Source organism: Lissotriton helveticus, chromosome 4_1, assembly GCF_964261635.1.
Source record: "Lissotriton helveticus chromosome 4_1, aLisHel1.1, whole genome shotgun sequence".
NCBI lineage: Eukaryota > Metazoa > Chordata > Amphibia > Caudata > Salamandridae > Lissotriton > Lissotriton helveticus.
The window spans coordinates 674,032,710-674,051,334 of record NC_136063.1 but is presented as its reverse complement, the minus strand read 5'-3'; the positions used below and the strand labels follow the sequence as shown (position 1 = coordinate 674,051,334).

Genomic DNA, 18,625 nt, shown 5'->3' with positions numbered 1-18,625 from the left:
ACACTGGCGACGAGGGTAACCTTCTGCGACCTCAACACGCCAGAAGGAAGAAAAGTAGGACAGCTGACTCGAGGAAAACCGGCCGGCTGACTGGAGAGGGCATCGGGTTACTACGCGGAGAACGGGCCGGAGGAAGACGCAGCCCAGGGTGGATGGTGTTTGTCTAACACCCGAAGAAGGTGCAGAGGGAGTAAAAGTGCCGTGGCGGAATACGTGTGAAGGCAACTGCAGGTCGGTGTAGACTTTTCATCTGTAACTCTCCACACAATTGAGGTACGCCTGTCTGCCATCCTTGCGCTTAACCCCTAGACTGTGGCGAGCTACGTGCCTTCAGCTATTAGTGTGTGGGAGACGTCCCGTTCGTGCCGGAGCCTGGCTAGCGTGTAACCTAGCTTCTCTGAGCCGAGTGGTAAGGCGAGAGCGAGGCGCGCTGTGTCCCCATCCGGAGCAGAATAGCAGGGCTGTCGGGGACTGGCAGCCACGTAGACTGAACTGATTGCTGCCTGAAATAACACTGAGGGAGATCAGTCAAGGCGAAGGCAGGAGAAGTGTGGACTTCACGTGAGGGGGCACGCACTGTACTGCGAGTGAAGATTCAGCGCTTAACGCGGCTGTTTAGTTCCATGGATTGTCATCGGCGTGCAATCGACATACTTTGACTGGCATTTGAACTTTTTTGAGAAGCGTCCCTCACCCCTGTAATCCTGCTGGTTAATGAAGGCTTTGCTCCGCGCGCGTGTGCGTGGCAGCTTCCCCTGTCACCACAGTGGGCAGGCGCTATCTGAACGCGACAGGGAGATGTGCATGTGAGAGAGGGTGCACTGCCTGTGGTTTGACGGAGAATTGTCCTGCACGTGTGATGAACTGTTGGCGATTTTAACCCCCATGGAGCAGACGAAAAAGAAGATGTGTATTGCCACCTTTTGAATCTCTCTGGGAGAACTGTGCTGACAGCCAACAAAAAACCTTTGTTTGAGCACTTAGAGCAAAGCATTGACTTTTCACAGGGCAGGCCTTGCGCTGAGTACATTCAGCCCCAGGGTTAATGACTGTACAAACTGGGAAAATATTCATGTTGTGTTTTGAACCTCCACTTCCCCACTGCTGGTCTTTTCATACATGCATACAACTTCAGAATCTCCTGTGTTTCAGTAACCTATTCAGTAGCAAGTTACATGCTCTGTACTCTTGGTTTAAGGAAGTGAGAGCCGTGCAGAGGTGGTCAGACGTTTTCTCTTTAAGTATAGGTGTCTCCACCAGTAGTTTCTTTTTCAGGCACACTTACCTTGGCACAGACTTCAGCGTATCTCAAAACGTACTAAAGTTTCACAGTGGTTTGGTGCATGCTTAAAGGGTGAAAGTTCTTATCCTGTCTAGTGTAAAGTAAACATGCAAAGTGTGACCCCTCCACCCTTTTTCTTAACCAGCCCAGGTGATCCCACCATCCTGTGGAAAAAGTGGAAAAAAGTGTTCTTGAATTACGCTACTGTGTGTGGGCCCAACCTAGGACTAGAAAGGAAAGTTGCGTTGCTGGCCTATTACTTAGGCGCAGAAGGAGAGGAAGTCCTAGACCACCTCCTGGATTTAGGGGCACAGGAGGCAAGAGGTCTGAATGAGTTTGAAGTTAGCCTAAAGAAGTTAGATTTGCACTACCTCCCTAAGACAAGCACAAACATGGAGAGGTACCACTTTGGGAAGAGAGCACAGAAGGAAGGAGAGTCTATAGAAGATTTTGTGTCTGAGTTGAGAAAATTAGCCGCCACTTGCAAGTTTGGTGGAGCGAGTGAGGAGAGAATTAGGGACCAGTTTGTCTTGACTTGCAGGATGGAGCGAGTGCGTGAAGAGCTATGGCTTAAAGATGACCCGCCGTTGAGAGAGGTCCTCATCATAGCCAAGCAGGTAGAGCACATGTTGCAGTGCGTCAAGGAGATTAGGCAAGATGCAGGGGAGAAGAAGAATGATGACAAGACCAATGTCAGTGAGGTGGTGTCCGAATGCGAGACTGTGTCCGTAGTGAAAGGTCAGAAGGTAGTGGGCAGAGAACAGAAGGAAGGCAGGCCGGGAGGAACATTCAAAGGTACCTGCTACAGGTGTGGCAAGCAAGGGCACCTAGCCAATGACAAGGAGTGTTCCGCCCTCAGATTCACATGTAACAAATGTGGTAAGAAAGGCCATTTCAAGCAATACTGCAAAAGTGGGCAGGGGGCCAGTAGACAGAGTAGAGACAGAACGAATGTGGTGTGCGACGAGATTGTAGTGCAAGTACAAGAGTTGAAGGCACAAAGTCCCAGAAACCCCACGTGTGCGGAAATTGTAGTACAGGTTGATGAAGGTCAAGTCAGTAGCCCAAAAGACACCATAAAAGTAGGGGAGGTTGACCTAGAAGCATTGTTTGACTCCTGTTCTAGAATAACAATTATCAATGCTAAGGAGTTCTCACGTGTGTCTAAGGGAAAGATAACCTTGAAGAGTTTAGACTTAAGGCCAGGAGGGTATGCTGGGCGTCCTATCTCCATGAAAGGATATTTTCTGAGTAAAATTGAGTACAGGAATAGGACTACTGTGTCTAAAGTATATGTATCCACTGTAGGAGACAACATCTTGGGGTGGCAAGCTCAGAAGGAGTTGGGAGTGTATCTCAATCCCAACAGCAATCCCCAGATTTTAATACAGGAGATACAAGAATGTAAGACTGACATCACAACAGAGTTCGAAGAGGTGTTTAGGGAAGGGCTTGGATGCTTGAAGAACTACTGTCACAAAATAAGATTGAAGGAGAACGTCAAGCCCGTTGTGGCTAAAGTTAGAAAGCTCCCCATAGCCATTCAGGAGGAGGTCAAATCCGAATTGGAGAAACTGTGCAAGGCTGGAGTCATCGAACCTGTGGAAGCGACTGAATGGTTGGCACCCATCGTGGCAGCGAAGAAGAAGGATGGGTCAGTCCGGCTCTGCATTGATTTAAGGGCACTAAATAAGGAGGTCGTGGTTGACCGATACCCCTTACCGAACATCACCCAAATGATGAGCATGCTAGAGGGTGCCAAGGTGTTTTCCACCCTCGATCTCACCTCGGCCTATTTCCAGATAAAACTGCACGAGGAGTCTCAGGAACTCACGGCCTTTGTGACACCTATGGGCGCTTACAAGTTCAAAAGGATGCCTTTTGGGTTAGTCTCGGCGGCCGCCGTGTTCCAAAGAATCATGGGCAACATCCTAAAAGGCATCCCAGGCGTCATGTGTTACCAGGATGACGTGCTTGTTTTCGCAAAGAACCACGTAGAGCATGATGAGAGACTGAGATGTGTGTTGAGGAGGTTTTTGTCCCAAGGCCTTACCGTAAAGAAGAACAAATGTGTATTTAGCTGTGCAGAATTGGATTTCCTGGGTCACAAAGTGACGACGGAAGGCATACGTCCCAAGGCCGAACTGCAAAACACCATCGTGAATCTGTCACCCCCCAAAAGTAAGGACGAGATCAAATCATTCATGGGGATGTTGGAGTTCTATGGAAAGTTCATAAGGAACCTGGCAGGCAGGACTTACGCCATCAGGCTACTGTTGAGAAAAGAAAATGAATTCAAATGGAGCCAGGAGTGCCAGAGGGAGTTCGAGGATGTAAGGAGAGCACTCGCTGAAGCCCCCAGCTTGAAGTCATATGTGCCCAACCGGGCAACGATCCTCACCACAGATGCAAGCGCCAAAGGGCTGGGAGCTGTCCTCACCCAAAAAGGCGAGGAAGGAGAAGAAACCATAGCTTTTGCCTCAAGGTCGCTCCAGAAGTCTGAGAACAACTACTCAGTTATCGAAAAAGAGGCATTAGCGGTATCATGGGTAGTAGGAAAATTCAGAGACTTCCTGTGGGGTACACAGTTCACCCTCCGAACCGACCACAAGCCGTTGGTAGAAGTATTCAGCAAAAAAGGTCTGGATGCCATCTCCAGCAGGATAAGGCGTTGGGTGGTCAGCCTCCAGGAGTACACGTTCAAGGTCGAGTACGTCCCAGGAACGCAAAACCTTGCAGCTGACTGTCTATCCAGACTCGTCAGTGAAGAGGAGGCGAGGGAAATGCAAGAAAAAACGGATGAAGAAGAAGAGGGATTCATGGTAGAGAATGTCTGCACCATCCAGAAGGCGTTGGGAGAAGAAACATGGAGAAAGGCGCTGGATGAGGACAAGATACTGGAGGAAATTTGCAGAAGAGTGAGAGATGGATGGAAGCACGGCGACAAACGAGATGAAGACCTACGGCCTTACCAGGCTATTAAGGACGAGTTGACCATAGTTGACGGATGCCTGTTCAGGGGAACGAGGCTTGTACCACCAACAACTGTGAGAGACAACCTGGTCGAGATAGCCCACGAAGGGCATTTGGGTGTCACCAAAACCAAGCAAAGACTCAGGGAGAGTTATTGGTGGCCGAACATGGACCTGGTCACCGAAAGGAGAATCAGGGAGTGCATTCCATGCAGCAATAGCGACACGGTCTTGAAGCAACAGACACCACCCATGGTGTGTAGGCCGCTCCCGTCGGGACCATGGGATGAGTTGGCATTAGACATCGTGGGCCCAATGTCTGGTGAACTGCGGACGCCTTACATATTGGTGCTCGTAGATTTGTATTCTCAGTGGCCAGAGATAAAATTCGTCAATGAAGTCACGACCAAGACAGTCATCGGATTTTTACAGGAGGTGTTCATCCGAGAGGGGCTCCCCAGCAACATCCTCACTGACAACGGAGTACAATTATGCTCGAAGGAGATGGAAGACTTCCTAGAAGAAAGAGGCATCAGACACAAGCGTTGCGCGTTATACCACCCCGAAACCAATGGCATGGTCGAACGTTTCAACAAAACCCTCAAGGAGAGCATCCAGTTGGCCAAGGCCAATGGCATAAGCTGGAAAGAAGAGGTGTGGAGGCGCATAGAAGCATACAGGTTCACGCCGCATCAAACGACTGGCGTCACCCCGTTCGAACTGCTCCGCGCCAGGATACCCAACACTAAGCTTACCCCAGGGTGGATGGAATGGCACAAGGGGTGGTCGGACCGAACCAAAGAAAAGGATAGCCTGAGGAAGCATGAACAAGCCATGAAAGTGAGGAAGGAAGGATACGACCAGCGCAAAGCCACACGGGAAGTCGAATTCAAAGTAGGAGACGACATCAAAATCAGAGCTCCCACAGGGAGGGCAAACTGGTCAGGGTACAGCAGTCCCACCAAAATCACTAAACTATTTAAGAATGCAGTCAAAACTCAAGAAGGGAAAATATGGAACCTGGGGAGAGTTGTAAAATACCACCCTCCAGCGGAAGTCCCTGAAAGTGCAAGGGGGGGAGAGGGTGACCCAAGACTGGACCATAGTTCCACCACCATGAGGCCGTCAAGTGTCCCTCACCCAGGCCACAGGCCCAACAGGAGAGTGACCAGACCTCCCAGGCATTTTGATCAATATGTAATGATGTAACCGTTGCCACTCTGCCTACTGTAAGCTTACACCCTCTCTGGGTCAGAGTTCCTGTGTGCTTTACCCCCCAATACTCGTTCTTTTAGTCACCCCATGTTTTGTTTCTGCACTTGTTGTATTTAATGTTTTCAATTTTGCAGGGAAGGGGGATGTGTGGTATCTCCCTCTTCTTTCCACCCCCGGCGTCTCCGCGTGTGATGGTGCTGCTCGCGGTGACATCACTTAGAATGTCACCGCGACCAGCGTTCCAAGGCGAGCGCCGGGGACACTAGCTGAGGAGGCTGCATTGCGAGGCTGTGGCTGAGGTCGCAGGTGTTTGTGCTGTTTGTGCTTATTTAATAAACACTCCTGTTTACATACGTGACGGCTCCGACTGTCATTTAAGCCGTCACTACAATCTGGCCGGTGTCTGGAACTCTGTCTGACGTCTGGATGCTATTATACAGGTCTTCGGTCGCTTGGCACCTTTGGTGGTATCAACGTTGACTTTGGAGTCTAAACCAGTTTCAAGGATGGACTCTCAAGGTAAAACTGGCGGTTCTTGACGTCAAGGCTCAAGTCATGGTTTTCAAGCCTTTCCCAGTGTCAACCTTGTTTTTCGGTACCATAAAGTTTTAGACTCAAAGGGGCTTAAGGTATAGCTCTCTTTGCCCCAGTATCAAGGCAAGAATCTTGAAGTGTAATGTGTTGGGCTCAATGAGTCGTCTTTGTCGTAGCAAGAGATTTTTCTTGGGGCCCCCGGAGACAACTGCTCTCTATGTAGGACAGACTCTTCACAGTCTCCAGAGGCGGGTGGGCACCCCCACGAATTGAACTTCCTGAACGTTTGATAGACTGAATGGCTCCGGAGATCCTTGGCACAGCAGTCTGCAATGTGCCCATTCCTTCAGCGTTGGATCGCCTTCTTGCACAGGAAGGCTTTGCAAGCCAAGCAATTTGATTCCTTGTGGCCCCTTGAAAAGCGAAGGTTACAGACCTTATGTTGGTCTGACAATGGGAACTTACTTTTGCATTTTGGACATTGTTTACAGAGAGTGTTCTCCATACCTCTTTACTTCCCAAGTCATTCTTATAGGAACTGCCCCAATGTTTTACTCCTGTTGTCGGCTTCGACGCAGTCGATAGTCACTTGATATTTTCATAAGTTACGTGCAATCATTTCTATATTCCGATGGAAAATATTCGATTTCAACGCATGCCAGTCTCAAAACTCAACAATATAGGTCTTTACCAGAAGGGGTTAAGAAAACAGTCTTAGGTGGAGTTTATGCCTTGGTGCATTGCGCGTTTCCGGACGGATCACAATCTCATGAGACAACTTGAAATCGAAGCCTTCATTTCAAAGAAAAACAATTTACAATGACTGCATCCAACACTAGATGGCAGGAGTACCCAGCACATATGATCGACAGAAGCACATACTACAATAATTATGGAGCCAAAGACCAAAAGGCAGCTAAAGCTCTTCTCAACGGTCCATGGTCTACTGGATGCATTCACTGTGCGAAACAAGGAAGAAATTGTGATGCACGAAAGGGCAAATGGAAGGGAGCACGCCAGAAAAAATAGAAATGATCCTTTTACCATGGAGCTAAAATTAAATGCCGTTCAAAAATAAATGTTTTATTGGGAAAATACAAAATCTGTATGCCTAGCAACTTGAATTATTGGTGCTGTTTAAGGGGACAGGCAGCGACTGGTAAAAAGGTTTCTAAAAAAATCCTTAAGGGTGAAAGTGTATCAAGTTACAGAATGCACTTTTTATTGTATATTTACAATTCAAACAGGTCTGTCAACTTCTAATTCTCAATATGTTACTTTGTATCCCCCTCTAATGCTGCCTTTGACGTTTTGTATTTGGGACGTTATACTTATTCATGTGTAGAAGTTATAGATATAAAAAAAAAAATACTTAAGATATAGAGCGTAAGAGATTAACCCCCAGATGAATCAAGCATCCATTTTGCGATTCCTAATTAGCGAAAAATAAGGATTAGCTAATAAGGAATAGCAAAATGCTATCCATGAAGAAATCGCTAATAAAATTGTGATTTCTTAATATTCCTTAATTGCGACTCGCACATCGCGAGTCGCACTTAAGGAATACCTCCCCATTCATTCCTATGGGCCATAGGAATGAATGGGAAGACATTCTAAATTTGCGATTAGCAATAAATGAATCGCAAATTGAGAATGCAATTTTAAGGGTGCAGGGGTGTCCAAAGGACACCCTGTTGCACCCCTGAAATTATTCTGTGCACATATGTTGCGCACACACATGCCCTAAGGGTATGTGTGTGCGAAACATGAAACTTTGAAAAATGCAGTAAAGTGCATTTTTCAAAGTTTTTGCAAATTACCATGAAGTTCAACTTCATGGTAATTTGCTCCCCCTATTAGCGTAATCGCTATTTTTTTTACTTTGTTGCATTGCATTTAAGGAATCTCAATTTGTGATTCCTTAAATTGCGATTCTGAGAATCTGCCCCTTTGCGACCAGATTTTCCTATAATGCATCTGGGCCTAAGTCTGAGCAGCAAGGTAAAACCTCATTAAACCAGACTGATGAGGAGGAGTCTTGATGCGTTTTTGGCAAAGTAATTGCATAGTACACTTCCACCAAATGCCATCCTTTAAATTCAACAACTCGACAAAAAAGGACATACAGATATGGAAAAAATTGAATTTGTACATTTACATTTGAAATGTCGATCCAAGCTCAAAAGATATTACTGTGCAAATCTAAATACAAATGGCTTTGACTATCTGCGCTGTTTGATAAACACCAGGAATTAAATGGAAATATGTATCCAATATAGTTATTTTGCGCAACTCGTCCCCCTTAAAGAAGAAACTCAGATCTGTATAAATCTATCTCATCAATGTGAATTATAGGTTTATTTTTAAGGCAACACAATCATTAATTCTTTAGTTTGCAAGTTCGAGGATGCATACAGCTAAATACTAACATTTTCTTCACTAAACATGCCATTGCTCTTGAGTGCTATATTAAATTGGGTTTGTTTGGTTCTCCGAGTCTATGAGAATGAGCGCCACAACAGATGGTACTAGATTTACAAACTGACTGGAGGCCACCAGATACTGGTTTTTGAGAAGCAGATACAAAAATATTACACTTGTATCTAATAGCCGCTATAAAGTTCAGGTTACCAGTGTTTGACTATTGACGGCATAGAGGTTAATCATAGAGGTGACAAAGTTGGTTTGTCATGAATACACAAATAACTTTCTTTAGTCAAGACTGAAATTAACATTTGCACATACTCCATTGGTGTCTCACCTTTGTCTCTTCCTTGTTGCTGTGTAAGCGTTTTCAGTTGCTCAGTCAGATCATTTATGATACTTTCTTTTTTCACTCTCTCTCTTGTAAGTACTGTGTTAAAATGTGTCTTCAAGAAAAAAAAAACACAAAAAATTATTAAAAAGTAAAGATAAACAGTATCGATGACGAGTGAGTAAGGCTTATTGAGACAGTAATACAATACTTTCGAAATGGCACAATTCAGATGAGGGGTACATCTTGTGCAACTGAAAACATACTTTCAACAGGTCTTAATATAACCTTACCTTTCAGGTGTTACAAAGGCTTCATCAAAAAGAGGTACATGAAGATCAAGACCTATAAGCACAACCCAGGAGAGTCATTCTCTTGTATGCATGCGTGAAAGTCCTTCTTTTGACATGGCTAGCGCCCTATTTTGTGCCTGGAAAATGATGTGGTTTCGATTGAGAGTGCCCATGGTCCCTGCCAAACAGGTCACCTGTGCCAGAGCGCCTTCCCTAAAGCTGCACCACGACTAGCACTTTAGACCCCCTGTACGTCCCTAGTAAATGGTACTCTGGTACCTAAAGCATTGGGACTTAAGAGGGATCCCTAGGGACCCCTCATCAAGGCCATGCAAACTGACACTGCAGCCTGCATGCCGCAGCGAGAGAAAAAACTACAAACTCTACATGGCACACCGCCTTTGTGGCAAGCCAAGCAGCACTGCTTAAGGTATTGGTAAGTCACCCCTCTAGAAAGCCTTACTAGCTCTAAAATAGGGTGCCCTATATTTCAGGTGTGGGCATACCTGCATGAGTACAATATTTAAGTCTATTCTTAATGTTGTTGGTGCCACTGAAGCCATAGAGGGTACATGGGCTGAAAACATAACAACTTGAGTTCCCCAGCACTATAAAGGCTTTACTGATCCCAGGAGTGTTTGGTACCAAACAACTCCTCTCAATAAACCAACACTGACGCCCATGTGGACTTTATTGAAACATGTACCGAAAGGGCACCTTAAAGGTGATGCCTGAAAACCTACCAACCCTGATCTGGTTTTCGACTGGCTTTAGGCAGCTTGAACCAACAGAATCTGGACCCCTGGGTCGAGAGCCCCTGCTCTATGGGCCAGAAACAAAGCACATCCTGGGCAAAGGTGTCACACTTTCTCCCCAGAATGAGCACGGTGCTCGAGAGAGAAGCTTCAAAGGCCTTGCTGCCTTTGTAATGCGAACCCAGCCTCTGCTGGTAGCAGCAGACTGCAGCCCACAGTTCAACCACCCACCTTTGGAGGGGGAAAAGGAGGGAAAACTTAGTAAGAGTAGGAGGTGTGCCCCCATTTGCAAACTCCACTCCTCAGGTGCAGGAGGCAAAGTGAAGCACATTTTTCAATTAGTCCCTACTTGTCACTCCCCTGTAACACCCCTAAATATAGTATTTAGGTGGCACCTCAAGAACCTGAAATAAGATTCCTAACTACCTAAGAGGAGCCAGGCACAACAATGTCATACAAACAGAGAAGACTACAAACGCCAACTGACTTGGCCCCAGCCCATCAGGCCTGATTGCAGCCCTCAGCGATCCCGCAGCAAAAGATGATCCGTCCTGCAGCTCAGCGACCTCCAAAGCCGTGGGAGGACTGCCTGCCTTCGACAAAGATCAAGGTCTCCCATGGACAGTGGACCAGTCCAGAAGCAACCGACTTAAAAGAAGAACTCTGCTCCGATGAACCGCAAAACCACAGCGGTACCCATCTCAGCACCCGACACCCATGGCCCATGTCCAAGTGGCCCACCGGTCCAGTGCAGGTTTCCCAGCAATTCTGAGCAAGATTTCACCCCTGCACCAAAGCCCCTGAGCCTTGGGGAGCTTGAACAACAGTGTCCCTATTTCCCCTAGCATCTCTACTAACCTGGGCAGCTGTGGTCTTTCTTCATCTGGCCTCCTTGCCTGAGCCTGCAGCCTTTCTTCAAGATCGATCTCCTCCATTGAATTGCATTGGGTGCCTGACGCTGTGTTAGTACTCTGCACCCGGCCGGCACTGTGCTGCTGAGGGTGTAAGTTTGGTGCTGTCTTGTGGCCCCCGTACTTACTTTCACTCCAGGAGATTGACCCCTGACACCGCTTTACTCACCTGTGAGCAGCGTGACTTTTATTACCTCCCATCTCTCTTGATTAACATTGGGTGCCAGAACCTAGAATTTGACCTCTGCACCCAACCACACCTGTGCCTCAGGTGGTGCAGTCTTGGTGCTGAAGGTGATTTGAACCTTGCCTGGTGTTGTCCCCGGAGACTGAATTTATAAGTCGAGTACTTACCTGCAAAACTGCATTCTTGTTTTCCTCGCATAGCTTAACATTGCAAAGACTTAAAATTGCATTAAGTGTTCACTTTTTAAAGTGTAAAGTATTTTTCCTGAAAAAAGTACTCACTATTTTGCGTACATCTTGGTCTTAAAATAAAACGTGAATAAAGCTTGTTTTTCTAAAATTGGTGTAGATTTCCTTTTTGTCGTTTGTCATTTATTGGACGATGTGTGCATAGAAAAATGTCTAGCACTCCTCTGTGTTAGGCGTAAGGCTGCCCGACCACACTACCACAAATCGAGCCCTTTGGGTTTACATTGAGCCCAGCACACTTTTGGGGGAATCTCTGGACTCTTTGCACAATATAACCACCTAGTGGTATATCATATAAAGAGCCAGCTTTCTACAATGCATACCTCTAATATATTCATTAGTTTAAGTTAAAAGGGTGGCACTTCTTCTTTTCTCTAAAAGGTGGGACCTTGGTTTTGGAAATATTTATCTTCAAGAAGTTATCCTAGCATACTCAAAAAAAGACATCCAGATTCCGCAGAAGTCCAATAGGTGTAATGTGGAAAATTACTACGTCATCAGCGTACATCAAAATATGCACGTTGTGAAGTGGTATTTGTGATTTTGTTGAATTCTTTTTTATTAGTTACAGGTTAAACTTGTGATAACACAGTTACAGATTAAAGTCTTGTTATACAAAGCACACTTCATGTTACATTGATTCCTCCGTAAAGATTCTACAGATAATACAGTGATATTGTGAGATATCATCCGACCTGGTTCCACACCCACCTAGTTAGTTTGAGTGTATTTTGGACTTGAAATGTGTGGAGGGATTTTTTTTGTTGTGTATTAAAACAGACTGGTAAATCACTAAGGAATGATGAAAACAAAAGTGGGGCTAAAATACATCCCTTCTTCAAGTCATTGTAAGTTAAAATCTTAGTAGTCAGTCCCTTGTCCACTCCCCCATTAAAACTCTGCTCCAAGAGGATGAATAAAGAGCAATAATTAGTCTTACTAAATCACTTGGTATCTCAGTATCCAAATGGTTGGTCAATCGACCCTGTCAAAAGCAGTACAGAAGTCAACAAACAATGCATTCACAACTTGCGACTTAGACACTGCATACTAGTCAATAACAGTTTGCACTATTGCAATATTATCAGTCACTGAGTGTTTGGGTCTAAATCCCGCCTGGACTAGTGGTATCACACCCTTCAAGTATACCCAATCTTTGAGGTGGTCCAAAACACTTGATGGGAAGATCTTTCTAGGTGCATCAAGCAGTGCAGTTTGACGATAGTTACAAGGAGAATGCTGGGATAATTTTTTGTACAAAGAAACTACTATACATCCTATCCTATTGTAATTTGCCCGATTGCATAACAATGAGAAAAGAGGCGAGTGAAAAGAGGTCTGGGTCACTTTGTAATACCTTTATGGGAATCTTATTGGGACTCTAGAAGTATTCAATCCATTCCATCAGAGGGATGGGAATTGAGTCAGGATTTTCCCTACTGCCCGTAAATTTAGAGATAAGCTGCCAAAAGATTTTACTGTCCTTTTATAAGGCTGCTTACTGCAAACGTACCCAGTTCTCATCCAATATTTTTGTTACTGTTTATAAAACAAATTTTCCTCCTTTTGATTCGCAGAGCTGGTATTTCTTTACCCCGTTTGATTGAATAAGCACAAAACAGGTAATGAAAGAGCTTCGTTAAGGACCAAGATGGAAGGCTTTTGATGTAATTGCAATTCCAGTTTTGAAATTAATATTGCGTGATCACTGCCTACGGCAAACTCCGATTTAAAGAAAGAGAATTTCTGAAATAAATCATAACTGGTTATATTGTAGTCAATAATGGAGGAGCTGATGACCCCCTTTCTGGTGTAAGCAGCCGGGATATCTCCTTCAGTTTTTCCATTTAGGATCACACCATTTATTCCATGCAGTGACTCCAGTAATACCTTAACTTTAGGTGGAAAGACGGGGACGGGAGTGAACCAGGCATCTTCCGAATCCTAGCTTTCAAGGGCTTTTATCGAAGCGTTTGAAACTTTTTGTGTTGAAATATACTATTATTAACATTTGGGATTTTCCTCCAGACTCGAGAATAGAATCTATTGAGTCCAATATCTCATTTAGCAAAGAGTTGAACTTCAGGCCGGGGGAACATAGATGTTGAATAGAAATAACGAGTCTTCCGAAAGAGCACTCACTTTGGGTAGATTGATTTTGAGGCATTGTGCATTGCTTCTAAGAATATGTATAATTTCAAAGTCCCACTGTATCTCAACTGTGAGTAGAATAGAGAGACCTCCTTTTGCATAGCCCTTTCTGACTCTCGTAGCAGGAACATCTGTAATGTAGTAATTGACCCAGTCGAAATTAGCCACAGATCAGGTCTTCCACCCGCCTCATATTTATGTTTCATTTTAAGTGTGGTAAGCTGTATATTGTTCACAACAGTGGAAACGCTTCAGAGAGCACAGGGCAACACAGAGGCAAAGAAAGCTACTGAGAGGGTAATTTCGGTTAGGATTGAATGTGTGAAGCAGAACCCATAGGCTTCGAATGGTCTCCAAACTTCACACAACCAGTTTTGAGCTGGTGATGCAATGACTCGAAAAAATGGTAGGCTGGACCATCAATCCTGATGTACACAAATGTTTTACTTGCACAGTTGACTATCATATATGCATTTTACTTTTTGTGATATCTCTAGAAATATGTTTTTAGGGTCGCCTAGGGATAAGATACCCAGAAAGACCGGGCTTTTCCGATAAGGATTCAACTTTATCACTCAATCACTGAGCCTGGATCTGTAGCTCTGGACAACTGTCGTTCCATCCACTGCCCAAGTGGAGTAGCATATTCACCACAGGGATGTGATCAATACCATGGCTACAGATTCAGATCCTGCAGGTACACTTTCCCTTTCAGTCTTTCAAGATCATTAAAACTAGTAGAAGTGTGTTGAATAACAACATAACAACATACTTTGTTACCTGTCAATAGCAACAAAACATGATTTATGCTATGTGCATTTTTAGATTTTCTCTTAGTGGTCAAAGAACATGATACTTACCTTCGGTAACAATATATCTGAAAGAAACATTAGTTAGTGATAGATTCTTTAACTTAGAATTACCCCCAGGCGTCAGACTGGATCTGGAAAGTTTTCGGCAGCAGTAACCCTGCGTGTCGGAAGGTGGCGTTGTGCGGCTCTGCGTCCGTCGTTGGCGCCGTGGTCACTGAGATGACATTGCGTCAACTACTGAGATGCCGCCTTCGCACGCTGTCAGTTCTGTACACGACTTTCCGGGCCAGGAACGCAGAACCATGCAAGATACGGACTACGAGTGCATTGAAACTAGGGCCCTGAAAGGGATGACCTTAACCCTGGAAATCAGTTTGCAGAATGGAGAGGATGGGTGGGGCGGTAAGGAATCTATCGCTAACTAATGTTTCTTACTGATATATAGTTACCAAAGGTAAGTAACTTGTTCATCTGAAAGAAACACGTAGTGATAGATTCCTTACCTTAGAATAGATACCCCAGCAATAATAACCCCGGTGGTGGGTCTGCGAACTAAGATCACACCCGAAAGTCCCGGAGAAAAGAACGGCCAAAAAAGTCGTCGCTCCAGACTTGGCTGTCCAGGCAGCAGTGCTTAGTTAAAGTGTGCTGCGAGGCCCACGTAGCTGCCTGACAGATGGATTGTGAGGGGACACCATGTCCCAATAACGTAGTGGCAGTCGTCTCCCTGGAGGAATGGGCGCGCAGCCTCACCGGAGGATCCTTCTTTACCAGAGAATAACAGGCTTTAATACACAAGACGACCCATCTGGTGATAGTCCGCTTGTGTACGCCCCAACCTTTCTTGGCGCCAACGTAGCCAACAAAGAGCTGGTCATGCACCCGAACTGTTGTGTGCGATTCAGGTAAAATGAGAGAGCACGTTTTGGGTCCAGACGGTGGAGCCTCTCTTCCTGTCTGGAAGGATGCGAAGGCAGAAAGAAAGTGGACAAAGTGAATGTCTGCCTGATGTGAAAGGCAGCGATAACCTTTGGCAGAAAGGATGGACGCGTTCTGAGCAAACCTTGTCCGGATGGACAGACAGAAAAGGAGGTTTACAAAAAAGAGCCTGGAGTTCACTCACTCTCCTAGTAGAGGTGATGTCCACCAGGAAATCAGTCTTCAAAGTCAACAGACGAAGAGGACAGTTGTGAAGAGGCTCAAAGGGAGGGCACTTTAAATATGTGAGAACCAGGTTTAAGTACCACTGTGGCATTATGAAGGGAATAGGAGGGAAGAGATGAGTAATGCCTATGATGAATCTATTTACAACAGCGGACTTGAAAAGAGGGGGCTGATCAGGGAGCCTGAGAAAGGCTGAAATAGCAGAAAGGTAGCCCTTGATAGTGACCAGAGCAGAGCCCTGCTGGGCCAAAGAAAGGAGGAACAATAGGACTTCTGAAAGAGGGGCAGAAAGGGGATCCACAGCCTTTGCTGTGCACCATGCCACAAATTTGTTCCACCTGCAGGCGTATACCAACTTATTGGAGGGACGCCTGGCTGCCAGAATGGCATCACAGACTTCAGGAGGCAAGTCGAAAGAAATCAACTGCTGCCGCTCAATCTCCACGCAAAAAGGTGGAGGCTGGACAGGTTCGGGTGGAGGACCATCCCCTGCTGCTGCGACAGGAGATCCTCCCGAAGAGGCAGTCGGATCAGGGGATCTATGGTCATACTGAGTAGCTCGGGATACCAAACTCTTCGAGCCCAGTCCGGAGCCAGATGAATGACTTGGGCCTGATGGTGCCTGATCTTTTTCAGCACACTGGGCAGAAGTGATATAGGTGGAAAGGCGTACAACAAACCGCAACTCCACTCGCGACGAAAAGCATTGCATAGCGAGTGCCGCCTTGGAATTTTCAACGCGCAGAACTGCTGAAATTGCGTGTTCTCTTCGGTGGCAAATAGATCTTACCAATGCTCTCCCCACTGTCGAAAGAGACCTTGCGCCACGTCCGAGTGAAGACGCCATTCGTGATCCGTCATGCACCTGTAGCTGAGTTTGTCTGCCATCGTGTTCAGAGAACCTGCCAGGTGTTGAACCACCAGGGAAATGCCCTGATGTTCCAGCCATGTCCAGAGGCGCAGAGCCTCCTAACGTAGGGTCCACGACCCCACCCCGCCCTGTGTGTTGCAGTACCTCATGGTGGTGGTGTTGTCTGTGAACACCTGCACTACTCTCCCCTTGACAGAGGGAAGGAATGCTTCCAGTGCAAGTCGGATCGCCTGAAGCTCCAGAAGGTTGATATGGAGCCTGGATTCCGCCGGAGACCAAAGGCCTCTGATCACCGCCTCTCCCATGTAGCCCGCCCATCCCAGGAGGGACGCATCCGTCACCACTGGGTGCTCCGGTTGGGGAAGGGAGAGGGATCTGCCACTGACCCAATGCCGGTCCGTGAGCCACAACCGCAGCGGTTGTGCAATGCCCTCCGAGATCTGAACTTAATCGGACAGGTTCCCCTGATGCTACACTCACTGGAATTTCAGGTCCCACTGCAGAGCCCGCATATGCCATCTGGCATGAGTGACCAGCAGGAGGCCACAAGGCCCAGCAGCCTCAGAGTCATCCTGACCGAAACCAAGGATAGAGGCTGAAAGATCGGAATCATAGCCTGAATGTCCTGGACTCGCCGTTCAGGAGGATAGGCCCGAAAGTGCGTCATATCCAGAACCGCTATGATGAAGAGGAGCTTCTGAGAGGGAATCAGGTGAGACTTCGGCACATTGATGGAGAACCCCAGCAATTGCAGGAGGTCGGTTGTAGTATGGAGGTGGGAGACGAGTGCCTGGGGCAAGCCTGCCTTCAACAGTCAGTCGCTGAGATAGGGGAAGACTGGGACCACTGATCTGCGCAGATGAGCTGCGACCACCGCCATCACTATCGTGAACACCCGAGGGGCGAGGGTAAGGCCAAAGGGGAGCACGGTAAACAGAAATTGCTCGTAGCCTATTGTGAAAAGCAGGTAATGCCTGTGAGCCTGCAGGAAGGAAATGTGAAAATATGCGTCCTGGAGGTCCAACGCTACCATCCAGCCTCCAGGGTCGAAGGCTGTCAAGACCTGAGCCAGGGTTAACATCTTGAGCTTTTACTTCCGGAGGAAGCGATTGACGTCCCTGAGGTCCAAGATAGGACGCAGGCCGTTGTCCTTCTTGGGCACCAGAAAGTAGTGGGAATAAAAACCACGTCCTACTTCTGGTGCAGGAATGTGCACAATGTCCTCCTTGGCCAAGAGGGGCGCGACTTCCTGTTGAAGAAGTGCCAAGTGATCCCTGACATACAGTGGTACTGGGGTGGCATGGCTGGAGGGGTAGTCTCGAAGGGGAGGGAGTAGCCCCTTCGAACTATTTGTTACACCGACGTGTCTGAAGTGACTGTGCGCCAGTGCGGGAGGTGATGGCGAATCCTGCTGCCCACTGGCCTTTGATGGGCCTGAAAAACCAGACTAGGAAGGTCGGGAGGCAGTGGTGGCCAGGGTGGAGGTGGACTGAGCCGCCACCGACCCCCTGACCCGCCTTGGCGGGTTCCACGTCCGCGCTGAGATTATTGATGCGCAGGCCTGTGGCTCTGAGGCGAATGTGTTGGGGCTCCCCTTCCGTGGCCACGAAAGGAGTGAAAAGCAGGAGGCGGGGGAGGGTGCGTGGCGGAAATGCCCAAGGACTTGGCCGTAGCCCGCGAGTCCTTAAAGCGCTCCAACGCACTGTTGGCTTTGTTGCCAAAAAGGCGAATGCCATCAAAGGGCATGTCCATCAGGGTGTTCTGGACATCCCCATAGAAACTAGTAGTCCTCAACCAGGCGTGGCGACGGTGCGCCACTGTCGTGGAAATCGCCCTGCCCAGCGAGTTGGCGGTGTCAATTGTGAACTTTGCTGCATCTCTCCCTTTCAGGAATAGCTTGAGAAAGCACTGTCCGGGCCTCCTCCGGACACAGAGGTAGCACTTGCGCCACCATATCCCACACAAAGTGGGAATAACGGACCAAGAGGCATGCAGTGTTTACAGACCGCAGCCCTGAACTGGCAGAAGAAAAAAAGTCTTCTTACCGAACTGTTCTTGGATTCCCTGTCTGGGGGTGCGAAAGGGAATGCGCTTGGGGAAGCAGAGGCTTGGACAACCAAGCGCTCAGGGGTGAGAAAGGAAAATGGGGTCACCCGGGGCCGGGCAATGGCATCGGGCCACGTTCCTATCCACAGGAGCCCCTGTATTGGGCCTGGACCAGGTGCCCAAAAGAAAGTCTGAAAGTGAATCATTAAAAGGCAGCAGTGGCTCCGCAGAGCTAGCTGTCAGGAGGTTAGTCCTGACGGCCACTGTAGGGAGTTGGAGGTGAGAGCCTCGGCCGCCCTACGCAACACAACTGCGTAACTTGCACCCTCCTCCGTAGCCATGGTAGGAGGAGTTAGTATGCCAAGGTCAGGAGAGATGTCAAGACCACTGGCAACCCCCAATTCCTCTGCCCAGTCCGGGTCAAATTCC

At 47.2% G+C, this 18,625-nt stretch overlaps 1 protein-coding gene across 6 annotated transcripts in view; it reads right to left on the bottom strand.

The window, feature by feature from the left end:
* The window catches only part of RB1CC1 (RB1 inducible coiled-coil 1), a 647,143-nt gene that overhangs the window by 199,748 nt on the left and 428,770 nt on the right, over window positions 1-18,625 (bottom strand). For all 6 annotated transcript variants that reach the window (XM_078687307.1, XM_078687311.1, XM_078687309.1 and 3 more), the window contains one exon: window positions 8,765-8,873. In XM_078687307.1, the coding sequence (XP_078543433.1) occupies window positions 8,765-8,873 (109 nt within the window). The remainder of the gene's footprint in view (window positions 1-8,764; window positions 8,874-18,625) is intronic.